Below are 18,002 nucleotides of genomic sequence, written 5' to 3'. Positions count from 1 at the left end.
TTAGCATAATTCACCATCCCGTATATCAGCGATAACAATCGATGAACTAGACTCTGAACTGGTTCCTCATCCAGCCTGTTCAGGAGAATTTGCCCTAAGAGAATTTTCCTGTTTCCTAACTTGAAACTCGCTGAAATAGAAACCTGGTAGGCAAATAACCAAGGTAAAGTAGAAACCTCATTTTTAACTACGAGGCTGTTTGGAGCAGCCAACTTGTGGGCAGTAACATTGGAAAATGCTATATACAGTCTCTGGAAACTGGGACATCATATTACTTAGAGACAATGGCTTTGCAAGAGTTTGACACACAAGGTTCAAACAATGGAGTAAATGTGAGTCCAAATGGTATCCGGCCACCTCCCAAAATCAGCAAGCCATATCAAGTTACATCTCATATAATAAAATAGGCTTGTTCTGAATCTGTTAAGTGGCTAACACTGTCTCCATATGGAGAATGTTTGAAACAATTCAAAGAGATGAAAGCTGTAGTGGAATCAAAGGAGACAAAAACAAAAGTTTTGTTCTCAAGAAAGAAAAACACATGACAAAACTTCCAGTCAGTCGTAGTCTGATAGAAATTTAATCATGGGCAATGCTTCAGCTGTGCAATCTGTTAAAGAAAACACTGAACGTATTTTCTGCAGTGGTCATTTCTGTGAAGACTTACACACAAAAATCGGCACAGTGTGTGGAATGCTATACTTGAAAAAGAACTTTTCTATGCCCGACTTAACTTTTTTGCAGAATGCAGAAAATGTTGTAGAGGCAGTAAGGAAGATAATATTATTACTTTAGCTTTTACCTGTTCTGATATTGGTCAATATTAAGTCTGACTGTCTCATTTTAGGACACCACTTCTATTTCTCTTCAAACTGAACAATGGAAAATCCAGGATGGAATATAACAATATGAGAGAAGGAAAGTTGCTACTCACCATACAGTGGAGATGTTGAGTCGCGATAGGCACAATAAAAAGATTCACACAATCATAGCTTTCGGCCATTAATGCCTTTGTCAGCAGTAGACACACATACACACACGCACACACACACTCACACACGCGCAACTTGCACACACGTCCAGCTAAATATTTTGTAACAGATAAACTTCTCACATATTCCAACATGCACAAAATCTTTTCTTGCTTTGTCACCATTCTGTCACGGCACTGCACTTGTAACACTAACTGATGGACACAATGCAAACTGTTGTGTGTTTATGGTTCTGTTCACGCAGTGATCATATCTGTACATCTAATACTTGGACAATATAGAAATCTGAAAATGAATTAATCATTTACAGTAGCCCTTTATTAACAAATAGTGATGGCAAGAACACCTCGTTACTTTGATAATATTCTCAAAACAACTAGACTCAATTATCATGTTACTATTAGAATAAAATGATCATCAAGTTAAACAGAGACAGGCACAAAAGTTCATTCATCACAAACAGAAGTTATTTAGCTTTAAAAAAAAAAGCATGGGAACAATGGCTCAAGATCAAGTCACGTAATGGCTGAGTGCTCTACAAAAGTATATGCTTTTCATCATCCATGAAAAAAATATTAGAAAGGATCTTCAGAAATCTCCTGTACTTGGCAATGCTTTGTAGCATTCATTACATTCAACTTACAATTATAATACAGCAAAGTAAAGAACAACTCGTACAGTTTTATTCATATAGCTGTGCGCACAGGTGCGCCACTGTTTTCTGTGTCTTCAGTCAGAAAGTGCTAGTAAGAAAGATGGTGAATAGTGAACAGAAAGCTTTTTGTATCTTATATTTTGCAAGGACTGAATGTATTGTTACAATGAAACATGAGTTCCATATTATGTTCCATTGTAATCCTTCCACTGATGATAACATCTGCAGATGGTAACACCAGTTTGAAGACATCAACTGTCTATGCAAAGGGAAGAGTATGGGACAACCAAGAGTAAAGAACAAGTTGAATGAGTATGAGAGACTTTGACATCTTTGTGGTGTCCAGTATTCTGCCACATATCAGCATCATTCTTGCACAGTATTTTGATGACTTCAGTCAGTATCTTCATTAGTGCTATCTGAGCCTGCCCCTTGAGTGGAAAGGGTGCAGTATTTATACCAGTGGACTTCCCCCTCCATTGTCACTCCCAGGCATTCTCTCTGAGGTCCACGCCCACTGGATGCAGTCTTGGGCATTCCACCTTCAGTTCAGTGCACCTGCTGGCAAGAGGACATTCTGTTTTCAGTCCAGTGTGACTCTAGGTGTTCCATCTGCAGCCCACAACCACTGGACATGTTCTTAGGCTTTTCGTTTTCATTTTAGTGCACCCGTAACATGCTAGCATTCAATTTTCAGTTAGAGGCAGTTCTAGGTGTTCCCTCCATGATCTGCACCAGCCGAATGCAATTTTTGGCATTACATCTTAGGTCCAAAGTTCCTGGAGCTCCATCTGGGCGTTTGTTTCCAATATCCACACTTTTCATTTCTGTGGAATGCTTCTGTTAGCCCCATTGCATTTTCAGCAATCCCAGTGCAGGATCCCAGACTCTACTGAGTTGATGCCCAGTGTCACAGTTTGAGAGATTTTCATCACCTGTATCTCTACTGATTCTCACAACATTGTCCAAGTGTCTGGGGGGCTGTGCCAGAAGCCTCGTTTCATCATAATTCATGAAATGATTGAGTTCCAGAAAATGCTCAGGAATGGCTGATTTAGTTGCCTGTCTTAGTTGAGTGTGTATTTTATGTTCTTTGCATCTTATGTTCTATGTCCTGGTTATTTGCCCAAAGTATGACATGCCACGTAGGCAAGCTATATGATAAATTCTTGGTTTTCCTGGTCCCGGGTCATCATTTACATTCCCCAATAGTCCCCTAATCTTGCTAAGTGGTCAGAATACACACATGAAGTTGTGATTCCAAAGAATCCCACTGATTTTGGTGGAAGTAGATCCCACATAGGGCACATATGCCACAATCTTTGCTTTTAATCTCTTTTTGAGTCATGTTTCAGAGTGTCTTCTGGATCTCTTTGGTGGTGTATCCATTACAGCAGAATACTGACCGCAGGTGCTCTGTTTGCTAAAACTCTCTGGGTCTGACAAGTTGTGTGCCCTGTGGATCAACATCTTCAGAACTCCATTCTTCTGTGTTAACTTGTGGGTATAAATCAATGTGTGTGGGTTTGCAATACACACTGTGGCCAAATGATCCAATTGCTCTACTTTTGATAAGCATATACAAAAATGGCAGCTGGCCATCCTTTCCAGTTTCATGGTGAACTTAATACCTGGGTGGCATGAGTTCAAATGTTCAAGAAACACATCAGGCCTCTCCCTACCACGTGGCCAGACCACAAATGTGTCATCCTCACATGTGAAGAAGCATGTGGGTTTATATTTAACTATCCTAATGCTTCCTCTTCAAATCTCTCCATAAATATATTGGCAAACATTGAAGACAGAGGGCTGCCCATGGCTACAGCTTCTGTTTGCTTGTAATATTGACTCCCGCACAGAAAATAAGTGGAAGTCAGTATATGCCTAAACAGGTCCAACAGCGTGTCATTTCCCAGCAATCAGTCCCAGTGAGTCTTTCAGTGGCACCTTAGTGAACAGGAATACCACAACTACTATGATATGTAGTTGATCAGGGGACTATCGGGGAATGTGAAAGGTGATTTGGGACTAAGACAAGCGGGAATTTTCATATACCTTTCCAATGTGAAATGTCATACATTGTACAAACAATGAGAACAGTTGACATCAGATGTAAAGAACACTGGAGGCACATCCAACTAAGACAGGAACTAAATCACCATTGCTGACTTATGATGAAATGAGGCTTTCTGCACAGGCCCTCAGAGATGCTGACAGAGTTAAAAGAGAATCAAGAGATAAAGGCTATGGAAAACCTCATTAACTATGACACTGGGTACCAACTCAGTACAGTCTGGGGTCTTGCACTGAAATTGCTCAAAACAATACGGGGACAGCAGAAGCACTCCGCAGAAACTGAACATGTGGACACAGTAGTAACCCCAGACAGAGCACCAGGCACAACAGACTGAAGATGGACCACCTAAGATAGATCAACTGGGTGCAGACTGCACAAGGAACACCTAGAACTGCATCTAACCAAAAACAGAATGACAGCACATCGACAGGCAGACCGGGCTGAAAACAGAATGCCTAGAAACACATCCATTGGGTGCAGTCCACAGATGGGACACCCAGAACTGCACTGAACCAAAAACAGTATGCCAGTGCACCGGCAGGCACACCAGACCGAAAGTGGAATGCCTAAGAGTGCATCCAGTGGACACAAGCTGCAGAGGGAATGCCCGGAACTGATTATGGTGGGGGAAGGCTGCATGTATAAATACTGTTCCCATTCCACTCAAGAGGTAGCCTCAAGTGGCACCTGAGGAAGATGAATATTCGTTCTATCATACAAAATTTTGATCATTTATTCATGATGGCAGTGTCCAAAAATCATCAGGCAGACATTAGTTGATGACATGACAATTAAAACCAATAGAAACAATACATTGGGCGCAAGCTGAACAGGAGTACATTTGTCAGCACATAAGCATAGAATCACAAACACTGAACAGTAATATGGAGATCTTGCATAAAACCAATATGGCAATATGGCAACGTGCTGGAGGAATTAGAAATTTATAAGGCCAAAACAGAAGAATCTGACAAGGTTATGAACACCCAAAATGAATCGCATCATGGCAATTACTTCAACATTTACGATGGTAATCTCTGAGGCCCGATAGCTTCATTATTCCACAATCATCAGGGTAATTTGTTCATTATATAAGTTTGCTATAGACATCTGATGGTTTGAACAGACAGCTGTATGCAGCAGCACACATAAACACACTTGTGCGGCTGTCAGCAGTCCCTACTGCATGTGGCATACTTTTGCAGCTACTTTCTCCGTTTCCAAAACAGTGTCATTGTTTTGAAGCTTCACTGTTAATATCTAACATTAATTCCTAAAAGCTAACATTTTTTCATTAGTCTATCTTACAAAGCATGCTAAATTGTCAAAATAAACAACTGTTGTAAGTGAAGTTTCAACACAGGGAGTTGCGTAATGCAGATTGACTGACTTCATTAATTTAGCGCATTCTGTTTCATGTAACACTAAAAAAATTGTTGTACAACAGTCTTCTCAAGCTGCTACTTTACATGTGTATATTTTTACTTACAACATGTCAAAATTCATATTTATATTTGTTAGCCCAATAAACTCTTAGTTACATCAAAAGGAGACTTTGCTTGAGAAACTACAAAATTACAAAAGTGAGAGAAAAAATTATTTTTTTGTTTTTTTCTTATTTTATTCTTAATGTTTGAAAAACTTTTTCATAGTCACAAGTCATGTGACTGATAACTTCCCTTACAGCATCATTTGTACATTTTCTGTAGTTTATCACTGCATCTTCATGTTTTTGGACAAACTGTGCCTTGCAGCACTATGCATGGCTGCTATAATATTTTGTATTATAATTCCCTTTTCTGCTTTTCTCAGTATGCACCTACAGGTGATTTGCTAAACTTATAAAAACCATTATCAACATCAACAATGCAGTGTTTATTTGATTATAATAATAATCATCATCATGTCCTCAATCACAAAAAACTGTGTGTGTGTGTGTGTGGGGGGGGGGGGGGGGGGGGGGGTAGGATAATGGGTGGGTGTTTGTAAGTTCAGAGAGAGAACATTGTACAAAAGTTTAGCAACAATATCTGTCTTGTGTGTATCGTGTCAAACACTCTATGTCTCAGCTGCAAGGCATGTGATTACATTTACTTCTTCCATTGTTTGTATTCGATGCATAAATACGTAGATATGTTCTTCCTCAATATTCTTCCAGAGCAATTTCAATTTTTAAAAAACTTTTACAGCTTGCAAGAATGCTTAGTGCCTTGCCATACACCTACCAAAGCCATACCAGCCCTACAAAAGCCCTAGTTATTAAACTGATTAAATGGATATGGTACCTGTGTGAATTTACTTCAGAAATTCATAATTAGTTTGTGACAACTACTAACATGGAAGCTAAATAGAAAGTTTTATATTTGATAATGGATTTTATATTTGATAACAGATAAAAACTGAATCTAAAAGTGTGATATATATTTGAGTATTAAATCCTGTGACATATTTTTAATGAATGTATTATAACTGTCATCTCACCTTATTATACGAGCAAGAATCTTGGAAGCACAATGCTGTGCTGTCTCCATCTGCACAATGTAATCTATCAGTGTTTCAAGAGTAGGTGCTAATGCCTGTCCTTCAGACAGTGAGTCCATATGTGAAACTCTTGAAAGCAACACAAGGATATAGCCCAAATCATTACCACTGCATGGGAGAGGTACCTCTGGAGGTCCCATGTCAGTATCACTATCAGCTTCACTGTCTTCAATCTGAAACATTTTGGAAAATGCCTAATTTTTATTTATTTGTAACATGTCAAAAAAACAACAACAACAACAATAAAATGTCAAGGCATAAGTCATCAGAACTGTTTGTAAAAAATCAAGAGCTCACTATAATGATTTTCAGAAAAACTAAAAATAGTGGCCAAGAATATAAGAATTATTTATCAGCAAGAGTCCTGCACATTTAGATTAAAGGACTTTTACTCCTATGTTTTGTAATGTCATCAAGATCTTCTAATTACTTAAACTATGTCATCAGGAATTACCAACATGTGTGACTTATCCTTATATCACATTTAATAGGCCAGCTCTTCTTCTTTTTATATATAAAGTTGAACACCAAATTGACAACAAATAAAATACAGAGAGCAAACACAGCAATCATCTGAATAATAATGATCAACAAAAAACACTGACTAAATGGACAAAAGAGCTTGATGCCAGATGGAGAGGTGTACCATAAATCAAGATCACCAGCGACTAGAATAATTAACAACAATTCAGAATAATTAACAACAATTCAACTACATTGGGGAAAATAAAATTAAAAATAATTAGCCCAATTCTACATAGAGTATGCAAAGTTACTTGCCCTTCTTCTAGCTGCATATTTCTGATGGAGCAAAGCATTCCTACTGACTGCAAAAAAGCACAGCCATTCCTGCCTTCAAGGAGGGTCATCAAACAAAACTATAGGCTTATCTGACATCAGCCAGTTGCAAAATTTTGGAACATGTTTATGCTCACATTTTATGACATTTCTGGAGATCAAAAATCTCCTTGTAGGAATCAATATGGGCTCCGAGAGCAACCGCATGAAACGCAGCTAACTCTGTTCATCCATGATACCCAGAAAACAGTAGATACAGGTGCCTGGATAGATGTTGTGTGCTTGAATTCTGGAAGGCAATCATACAGTTCTGTACTGCCACCTAACGAACAAATTACAAGCTTACGGGGTATGATATTGAGTGAATGAACTGAAGAGTTGCTCAGAAACAGACCGCAGCAAGTGAGTCTCAACGGATAAAAGTCTTCAGATGTAAAAGTAACTTCTGGCATACCCCAAGTGAGTGTTACAGGACCAGTACTTTACACAATGTATATAAATGGCCTAGTGTATATGGGAGCAGGAAAAAATGGTAAAAAAATTTTATTGTATTCCACTTCCAAAATTTTAACTACTCTACAGTACTTGTGGCTGGTTCCCACACTATTATGCTGAGCTGGGGACAACACCATGGTATTGTTGAGTGAAAGACGCCAACTTTTTGCCACAAACCAACCAATGGGAGTACCGCATGCCATCACATGAAGTATCATTTTACATGTGGGAAAAACACCCCGGATGTCCACCTACTACCATCCTATCATGTACAAAATCAATATTTTCCTGCCAATCCTATGGGCTGGCAACCATATCAATGCCTAGTGGTTTGCTGCCATGGGCCACTTTGCTGTTTGCTCTAGATGTTCCTTCGTGCTAGGCCGTGAAGGTCCAATTAAACATGCGAGCACTTTATATGGCCACAGGCCGCTACATCGCATCCCACACCGGGACAAGCCACCAGCAATAGAAGAGTCGCCTTAGGTCACGCCGCATCGTGCACCACCACTGTGTGCTGTAACAGAGCAGCAGTCTCTCGCCACCACCCCTGGCACCGCCACCTTCACCACCCATGATGCAGATGCCGACACTGCCACCACCTCTATGTGCAACCACATCCACCGCTAAGTGATGTAAGTGTCGCTACAATGCATTCTGTTAGTTAATGACTCCAGTAAACTTCTGCCGAGGGATATTTCCACTGCTTAGAATTGAGCAAGACCTTTTTTTTATGGACATCTGTTCAGTTTCAGTTCCAGTTTTGTAACCAATTAAGTCCTCACTAACCAGTGGAGACAACCAAATTGGCTACCGATGATGCAGCTGCGGCCCTGAATCAGACTGATCACATTACATTACTGCAACAGCAGATAAAACACCCTGTCACTTGAAAAAATGGAGCTACTGGGCTGGCTTAATTTCAATAACTTGCAAATGTGAAGCCAGAGCTGCTGAAAATGCAGCAACTGTGGGAAATTCAAGAGCCCCTAAACTTTAAACAGAAAAATTAGTACCAGATATTGTCAGTACAATTCCAGTTGTAAGTTTTGTACCTTCTTTTGCTTGAAAGCCAGGCAAAAATGTAACAACATTTTTGCAAAATGTCAGGGACATGGGACATGCACATGGCCAGACCATTTTTGTTAAATAACACAAAGCTGAAGCTTAAAGGCAATGCACAACCTTATGTTGTTTCATTAGATGCATTGCAGAAAGCACCCACTTCTGAATTCTTGGCAAAGGGGCTAGCAGAGCACTACTCAGACATGCGTAGGTGTTAGCTATTACTGTGATCGATTATGAAGATAGAAGTTTTGAACCAGGAACAGCATCACGAGAAAAGACATAAGTAGTTACCTGAGAGGAAAGTTTGTGCATTAGCACCTTTGATAAAGAATCAGTTGAAAGAAAAGTTGACACATTTGCCTGAGTCAGAGCAAAATCTTTAGTATCCAGTTTTCAAGGAATATGCATGGTTATTCGAGGAAATGCAGTACTTGTCAGCAACTGATCTCATACGACACAAAATTCCCATAGGAGACACTAGACCAACAGCATAGAAGCCGTACAGTTTACCCCATCAATTACAATATATTGTTGAAGATATTATACAGTAGCAATTGGCTGCTGTGATAATTCAACCCTCTGCAAGTCCTTGGGATAGTCATTCCAAAAAAATCAATCAATAGGGAGAAAACCTACCATCTATGTGTCGATACGAGAGCAGTAAACAAGGATACCACACCCGACACGCTGCCACGTATCGACAAGACTTTAGACAAGTTAAGAAATTGCAAGTACTTTACCACATGCATTCTGGATATCATCAGATTCCAACCGCACTACAAAATAGGCCTAAAACTGCCCATCGGATTGTATGAATTCTTACGGATGCCTTTTGGTCTAAGAAATGCGCCTGCCACTTTTCAAAGAATTGCTGAATTGTTACTGAAAGGTTTAAAGCCTACTACGTGTCTTGTGTATCCCAACAACATCATAATTTTTGCAAAAACAATGGGAGAACATGCTGAAAGATTAAGAAAGGCACTATCTAGGTTGCAAAGTGCACACTTGAGATTAAAACTAGAAAAATGTTCCTTTCCACTGTCACAAGTTCAGTACCTGGGCACATCCTTAGTTCTGATGGAGTTAAGTCAGATCCTAAGCTAACTGAAGCAGTAGACAATTTTCCGGACCCAAGAAAGGTAAAGAACTACAATCTTTCCTAAGTTTAGCCAATTATTATAAGTGTTTTGTGCATAATTATGCTACAATAGCAAAGCCTTTAATAAAATTACTAAAGAAAGATGCAGTATTTGAATGGACAGATGAGTGTAAAGCAGCAATGAGGAAAATTACAAAACTTTTGACTAGTCGACCTTTACTAATATATCCAGATTTTGAAAACTCTTTTATTCTTCCAACTGACATATCAGATTATGCTGCCAGAGCTGTTTTAAGTCAGCAGTATAATGGTGAGGAAAGATCAATTGGTTTACACCTCCAGAGAAATGAATTCAGCAGAGATTAATTACAGTACTATCGAGAAGGAGTTGCTAGCTCTCATGTTAAGATCAAATTACTTTAAGAGTTACTTGTATGGGCATCAGTTTACTGTGCTTACAGACCATGCTGCTTTGGTATGGACATTAAGTTTAAAAGACCCTTGTAGTTGCTTCACTAGATGGGCATAAAAACTGTCAGGATATGATTACACAGTTCGGCATAAGTCTGGCTGCCTGCACAGCAATGCCAGCAGCTTACGCAGAAAGGTGAAGAGTTGCACAAACAGATTATGTTTCCATAGAAGAACTGAAAGAATCAGAAGAGATAGATGTAGAATGCCACCGGCATGCATAACTATCTGATTTTGTTACAGAATATGGTATACTATATTGCAACACCTTGATAGGTAACAGAGTAGCAATACCTAATGAATTGCAACAATTAACAATAGCAATTGAACAGGCAAAGGGGGGAAGTGTCAGTGGTACATATGGTACCCTCCACCATACACTGTAATGAGCCATTTGCAGAGTACAGATCTAAATGTAAATGTAGATTCTATAGGATCTATACAAGGTCCAGACGCCATTTCTGACGAGTTAAAAAATGTTTATAAAACACGAGAATACGACACTTTAGGATTTGGGCATACTTTCATCAATGAGATATAAGCGAAATGATTATGCAGGGACAGAATAGATTTTGTTGGACTTCTGTGCGAGAAAACAGTCCACATGGACTGGTTGTATAGAGTACTTTGAGGAAATTATAAACAATCTTAAGCATGATGCAACAGGATTTCCACCATGTGAACTAATGTGTAACCAGGAACCACATAAAATAATTACTAAGTTGACTGACTATCCTCTTTTATACAGTATCCCATTAGTCAAGAACAAATTGCAATCAGGTGCAAATACAAGAAAAAGAGAGCATTAGATAGGACATGATGACATGCTGTAAAAGCTCCCCCTACTATTTTCAAAATAGGAGTATGAAAAGAATGGGATAACTTGTACCTATGAACATTACATAAAAGAAAAAACTATTATTCTGACAGTCTTGCTTAAAAGGAATCTACAAAATGCCTAATCAAGCAGTAAGTAATGAGGTCTCTATTATTCATAAGAACTTTCGTGAATATTGTCTGAATATGCAATATAAGATGCCATTGAATATGTTTAATACATATTATTTACAAGAACTGATGAAGTGGTGGTGTGTAATACAGCCAGTATGTGTTGAAATACAATCAGTATAATGATGAAATATGGCACAATACTAAATATTAAGAACATAAAATGTTGTAAAATGAGCTGAAATGCAGATGTATAATGAGGAGAAAGAGATTTATGGTAGTAGAAAGAAGTATTGTATATAATCCACTCACTTCTTGGCTGTGTGTCTGGAAAATGCACACCACTGCAGTAGTGCAAAAGGCTGAGTAGATGTGGTCAGAATGATGTGGACTGTGATTTATTAGTCTCATAACATACACTTACAAATCATGTGATTATGGTACAGGAGACACGTCAAAAATTACAAACTAGTGTTTCAGCATATGCAGACCATACATGGAGAACTTATTATGACTGCTTTTTGAAAGCAGTAATGCAAGCAAGCAACATAACCATTGCTAGGAGATAGTACTTGTGAATAACTAATCTGTGTACTGAACAAAAGCAGAGGAAATAAAAGAAATACATAAAGCCACTCCTAAGTGTATTGTCGAGAACACACCTTATTTAAATAATATGTAAATAATGAAATGCAAACTAACCAGTGTGTTGATAAAAATTACCTGTACTGATGCAACGAGAGAGGAGAAAAAACCAGTGGTAAGAAAATATCTCATAATAAGTACATCTTAAGAGTGGAACTCCACTAATACTTCTGAATCATGTACTTATGTGTGAAAATAATGTAGTCATTGACTTATTATAAAGGGCAAAGTTCCTGACAGCTAGCTATTTAGTTTTGTAAAGCAATGAATACAAGCACCATGAATTAATAATGAAAAGAATGACTAATATCTAATCTCATACAGGATTTTTGACTAAACTGAGAAAATTTTGAAATATGAATAATTCTTTAGAGAAAAATTCATTCTGTTAGCTTCTTTCATGATAGTTATGTTCTTCATGTTCAGTTAAGTGTAAATAGCATAATAATAGGGAGGATGTTTGTTTATTTCTCTCACTACAAAAAACATGAGTAAATACTTAGATGGTATTATTTCTTGGTACAAACTTGGGAGTCCATATGTACATGTGGCCTGAGCACTGTTCACTAAAGAAATGTCTGAAGCCATGTTAATCCATTAGCCCTCCCAGACCAGCTGATGTTGAGGAGCACACTAACCCCAGAAACTCCTCCCTTTTGCTCGTATAACTACAAGTGTGTCTGTAAGAACACTCCCCTCAGTGGCTACAACAATGCTACACAAAGCAAGTACACACTGTTATGATAAGTGAGTGAACTGACTGACTGACTGAGTGCAAAAAATAATGCCTAAAATATGAGAAATAAGTACAAAACTGTGTCATCTCCTGTGAAAAATTATTTCAAAAATTTCTTCTGTTAAAGTATATTGCGTAAATGTTTTGTGCGTATCAAGTTTCTAAAATTCTGAAATTTCATAATTCTGAAATTTTTTTTAATCTGAAATTTTAATTTCAATACTACATGTTTGAAAGATTACAGCAATAAGGTAAATCTTTAGTTAAAAGTTCTCTAAAAGTTTTTGATTATAAGAAAAGAAGACCATTTCAAAATCATAATTTCAATGAATTTAAATTCCTTTGGTATATTTGCTTTCAAAAGCAAATATTTAATTTGCTCCAAATTTTTGTCACAAAAGCAAATAGAGTGAGATGTGAAGAAGCAAGAGCACTTGATAGCTTGCAGCAGGTGAGAGTTAACATCGGGAGCCAAAGAGCGGGACTTTCCCCGGACCCCGTTCCCCCCCCCCCTCCCCCCCCCCCCCAACCTCCCACACACTTCTCCCTCCTCCCTCCTCCCATTCTAGACTAAGCCAAGATCGCAAACTGTCATCCCAGGCATGCCTCCATAATACTGTGCAAAAGCATACAAGCAATTTTTGTACTTTGATACCATGGAATTTGCTACAAAATTGGTTTAGAATAATGTATACATAGTTAAGCTTGGAGTTTGAACAACATTTGGTCAACAGTTTACACAGAAACAGATGTCATGCAAAATTTTTTAATCCACTGAAATTTGAAGATACATGTTTGAACTTTTACTAGCATAAATGTTTTGAAATAAGTACACATTGTGTGGATGTCTCTGTGGATTTACCTTAAACATTTTACAAGTGATTGGTGTTTTACAGAAATCTTACATCCACTGAAATTTGAGGCAAACATGCTGAAATTTTAATAGTAGATGTATTTCAGCAGAAAAACATGGTATGGAAATTATTGTAACATTACGTTCAATATTTTAAAAGTTTTTCAAAGAAATGTAGATTTCTGCCATCACCGGCTGTTCGCAACCTTTCTTAGCACATTACCCATGAGTACAATTAGACATTAGCTAGTAACAGAACCCCTGCCCCATCCATCCATCCATACACACACACACACACACACACACACACACACATATACACACACACACACACACACACCACCAACTTTAGTACCAAACTAAGCAGTAGAATGAAAGACTTTTCTTGGAAAACTAATGAAAGATGAATGATATTTAGTGTGTGTGTGTGTGTGTGTGTGTGTGTGTGTGTGTGTGTGTGTGTGTGTGCGTGTGTGTGTGTGTGTGTGTGTGTGTGTGTGTGTGTCTGTGTGTGTGTGTTTTTGTTTGTTTGTTTTAGAATGAATGACGAAGGAATTAGTGGTGTACTGCAAGTGCTACTCACAACTCCTCCTCAGATAAGAAAGCAAACTATGTAACTATCCACAGTGAGGGTAGATACTTGTTACAAAACGTACTTTCCCTGTGTTACTCCTCCCATTGCGGCACTTGCTTCACCTGCACTCTGCAACCCCATTTAAAATCAACCAAGTTAAAATGTGTGCACTATACTTACTATTCATAAATCACTTGTTTGCTCCTCTCCTTAATTCTGAAATGGCAGAAACTGCTACTTATAGTAATACTAACAATAATAATGATAATATTAATAATACTGTGTACAGTACGATAGTAGCCCTTGTAGTTACTGCTGTGTCATGTTGTTAATTAATTCATTTATCTGTTTCGAAACAAGTGATGAACTAATTTCTGGACTACTGCAAGTGCTATCTACAACTTTAAGAAGTAGTTTTCTTGAGATATTTAGTATTTATTATGCATATGTCTCACTTTTGTCATCAGCAATATATGGGACAAAGCACAACATATGTGTAATGGGTGGGCTATGTGAGGAACCTGTAACCTCCATTGCATTTATGCTCCTAATTGAGGAAACGTAATTATTGATAACTCCCTCAGGGAAGCCTGAAACCCCTAGAGAGCATGTCCCGAGGTGGTGGATTGGGGAACACCTCCCAGACATGGGTGGTAAGAGGGAAATCAAATACCCCCTGGGACCAACAGGCAGCTGCAGTGAGCAACTGCAAACAGCATCTGACCCAGAGTGGGTGGCTGGTATCATATGTGGAAAGCAACGGGAAGCTCTCACATTACTGTTCTCAAGGTGCACTTGACATAGCCCTCTATGTGCAAAATAATGATGCCCCTCAATCAGATCCCCGGGAAGGGAGTACACCAAGGCTAACTGAAAGTGTAAACATAAAGAAAAAGAAAAGGAAAGAGGAAAAGCTAAGGACTGGTACATGGAATATTCGCACCCTTGTACAATGTGGCAAATTGGAAAACGCGAAAAAAGAGATGGAGCACAACAATATAGATATTCTGGGAATGTGAGAGGTGAGATGGGGAGGCATTGCTGTGCTACAGTGTGATGGCTACAAACTATTTTATTTAGGCTAGGAAAAAACGGAATGAATGGAGTAGCTATAATGGTAAAGAAGAAGATAAAAACCATGGTACCGAAGGTGGAATACATAAATAGCAGATTGATGATGCTGAGGTTGAAAGGTCACAAGAAAGATGTAGTTCTGATACAGGTCTATATACCAACCAGCCCACACAGCGACGATGAGATTGAATAGTGCTACAGGAGAACTGTATCACTGGTGGAGAGAGAGGAGAAAACAGGCATGCATCACATAATGGGAGATTGTAATGCGGTCGTTGGTGAAGGGAAAGATGGAGATGTGGTTGGTAAGTTTGGATTGGGTAAGAGAAACGAAGGAGGTGCGAGAATGGTCAGATTCTGTAAGGAAAGCTCACTGGTATTGAAAACATGCTCGTTAAACATCACAAAAAAAGTAGGTACACATGGACATCGAATATACACAGTAGCAGATACCAGATCAATTACATACTAATACAGAGTAGATTCAGAACATGCGTGATAAATGCTAAGGCTTATCCATGAGCAGATATTAACTCTGACCACAACTTGGTTGTAGCAGATGTGCAGATTAAATTGAAAAGAATGTTGGTAGGTAAAGAGAGAGAGAGAAATTTAACTTGGATGTTCTAAAGGAAGAAGGAATGACCAAAGAGCTTGAAGAAGAGCTTCGAGAGAAGTGGAAAATTAGAGAAAGGACAGAAGGCATAAAAGAACAGTAGAAACAGTTCAGAGACACCCTGAAAGCAACCAGTAAAGATGTTGTTGGTCTGGTGAAGTGCAAGTGGAAAAGGAAACTGTGGATTACCGATGAGATGATATCGAAGATGGCAGAAAGGAGGAAATGGAAGAATGCACAAACTGATGAAGGAAATGGCAATACAGAAGACTGAACAATGATCTCAGAAAAGTAACTATCAGGCCAGGGAAAAATGGACGAGAGAAATCTGGCCAGAAATTGAGGCACTGGAGAAAGAGGGCAAGCAGCCAAGGAAATACTATTTCAGTGAAGGAAGAACAAAACAAATATGGAGGTAGAAGAGAAAGATGGAACTCTTTTAAGTAACCCACACACTGTTCAGAATAGATGGAAAGAATATACTAAAACTCTCTATGAAGCGGATCAAAGACCTTCCGATCTGCAGATTGAGAAGGAAGAATCAGTAAATGAAGATTTTATCCTAGGTTCAGGGGTAAATAAGGCATTGGGAGAACTTAAAAACAACAAAGTGTGTGGTACAGATGACATTCTGGAAGAAATCTTGAAGAGTTTAAAAGAAACAGGCGAAAATGAGTTGACCTCTCTTTGCAACTAAATCTATGACAAAGGGGAATGACCAAAAGACTTTCTCATAAGTATAATAGTCCCAACTCCAAAGACTACTAATCCCAAAAAGTGTGAAGACCACAGGACAATCAGTCTAATATTGCAGGCAGCAAAAGTAGTTCTTCGAATTCTGAATAGGAGGCTATATGGAATGCTGGAAGAAACACTTGAAGAAGAACAATACGGTTTCATAAGAAGAAAGGAAACACAAGATGCCATTGGACTTCTAAGAACCATAGGCAAAAGATGCATAGAGAAGGGCAAAGAAGTCTATGCTGTCTTCATAGACCTCGAAAAGGCCTTTACCACGGGGCAGTGGGATATCTTGAAAAATAATGGAGTAAAGTGGAAGGAGAGAAGATTCATCACAAATCTGTACCTGAATCAGAAAGCTCGGGTACAAATAGGTAACGGCATCTCTGCAGTCAGCAAGATTGGGAGAGATGTTAGACAGGGCTGTTGTCTCTCACCGATCCTATTTAACATCTATCTGGAGGAATTACTGGAAAGCTGTTTGGATGGGACAAGAGGCATCAGGATAAGTGGGCAGAAAATTGAATATATAAGATTTGCAGATGACATGGCGATCCTCGCAGAAAATCAAGAGAGACTGACTCAAATGCTAAATGATCTGAATGAAGCCTGTGCAGCATATGGTATGAAAATTAATAAAAATAAAACCAAAAGCATGGTCATAGAGCTAAAGAAAAGAAAAGTGAAAATGAAGTTGGGTCAGAAATCATAGAACAGATACGAGCATTCAAGTATTTGGGAAGTTGGATTAAAGAAGACATGGATTGCCAACAAGATATCAAAGAGAGAATGGTTCTGGTAAAAGAGGCATTTCAAAAGCAGAGAAGACTCCTAATTAGTTGTTTAAACAAGGAATTAAAGACGTGACTGGTTAAGTGCTTAATATGGAGCATGGCCTTATATGGAGCAGAAATGAGGACTTGGAGAAATCAGGATGAGAAGAGAATTGAAGCTTGTGAAATGTGGATATGGCATAGAATGGAGAAGATCAGCTGGACTAATAAAGTCAGGAATGAAGAAGTACTGAGGAGAGAACGGAGGATGCTGATGATGGTGAAGAACAGGAAACTAAACTGGATAGGCTAATATCTAAGAAGAGACTGCCTTCTAGTAGAGTCAATTGATGGTCTCTTTCTGGAAAAGAGAGGTAAGGGCAGAAGGAGGCTCCAGATGCTGGATGATGTCAGCAGACCACAAGCAGGGTACCAAAGAATGAAGAGGAATGCAAAAGACAGAGAAGCATGGAGGGCTATGCAGTCAAAACCCGCCACAAGGCAGACAACCCAATGATGATGATGACATATAATCAACATTAATCTTACAAAATTTTGATAATAGTAATGATCTTTTGGAAACAGTTTAGTTTTATTTTACCTCTCAGGAGGTAATAACCCCTAGGCTGGAAACCAATGGTCTAGACTATAGTAAAATATAATAGAATATTTACCCTTTAGATATAAGTGACTTTCTAGAGGATACAGCACCATATTCTGGCTATAAAATGGTGTAAAATGACCAAATTTCAAGGGAATTAATGTGTTATTTGATGGTAAAGAGAAAGCACAGTTCGGAGGACCAAGACTGAAACATTATACAAACTATACTTACTGAAATAGAGA

The 18,002-nt window shown here is 38.5% G+C and overlaps 1 protein-coding gene across 4 annotated transcripts in view; it reads right to left on the bottom strand.

Annotated features, from left to right (window-relative positions):
- Positions 1-18,002, bottom strand: part of LOC126273185 (armadillo repeat-containing protein 5-like) — a 233,335-nt gene that overhangs the window by 122,170 nt on the left and 93,163 nt on the right. For all 4 annotated transcript variants that reach the window (XM_049976704.1, XM_049976722.1, XM_049976712.1 and 1 more), the window contains one exon: positions 6,206-6,438. In XM_049976704.1, the coding sequence (XP_049832661.1) occupies positions 6,206-6,438 (233 nt within the window). The remainder of the gene's footprint in view (positions 1-6,205; positions 6,439-18,002) is intronic.

The sequence above is a fragment of the Schistocerca gregaria genome, chromosome 1 (assembly GCF_023897955.1).
Source record: "Schistocerca gregaria isolate iqSchGreg1 chromosome 1, iqSchGreg1.2, whole genome shotgun sequence".
Lineage (NCBI taxonomy): Eukaryota > Metazoa > Arthropoda > Insecta > Orthoptera > Acrididae > Schistocerca > Schistocerca gregaria.
The sequence above is the reverse complement of the archived record's forward strand: the minus strand, read 5'-3'. Positions and strand labels throughout refer to the sequence as shown.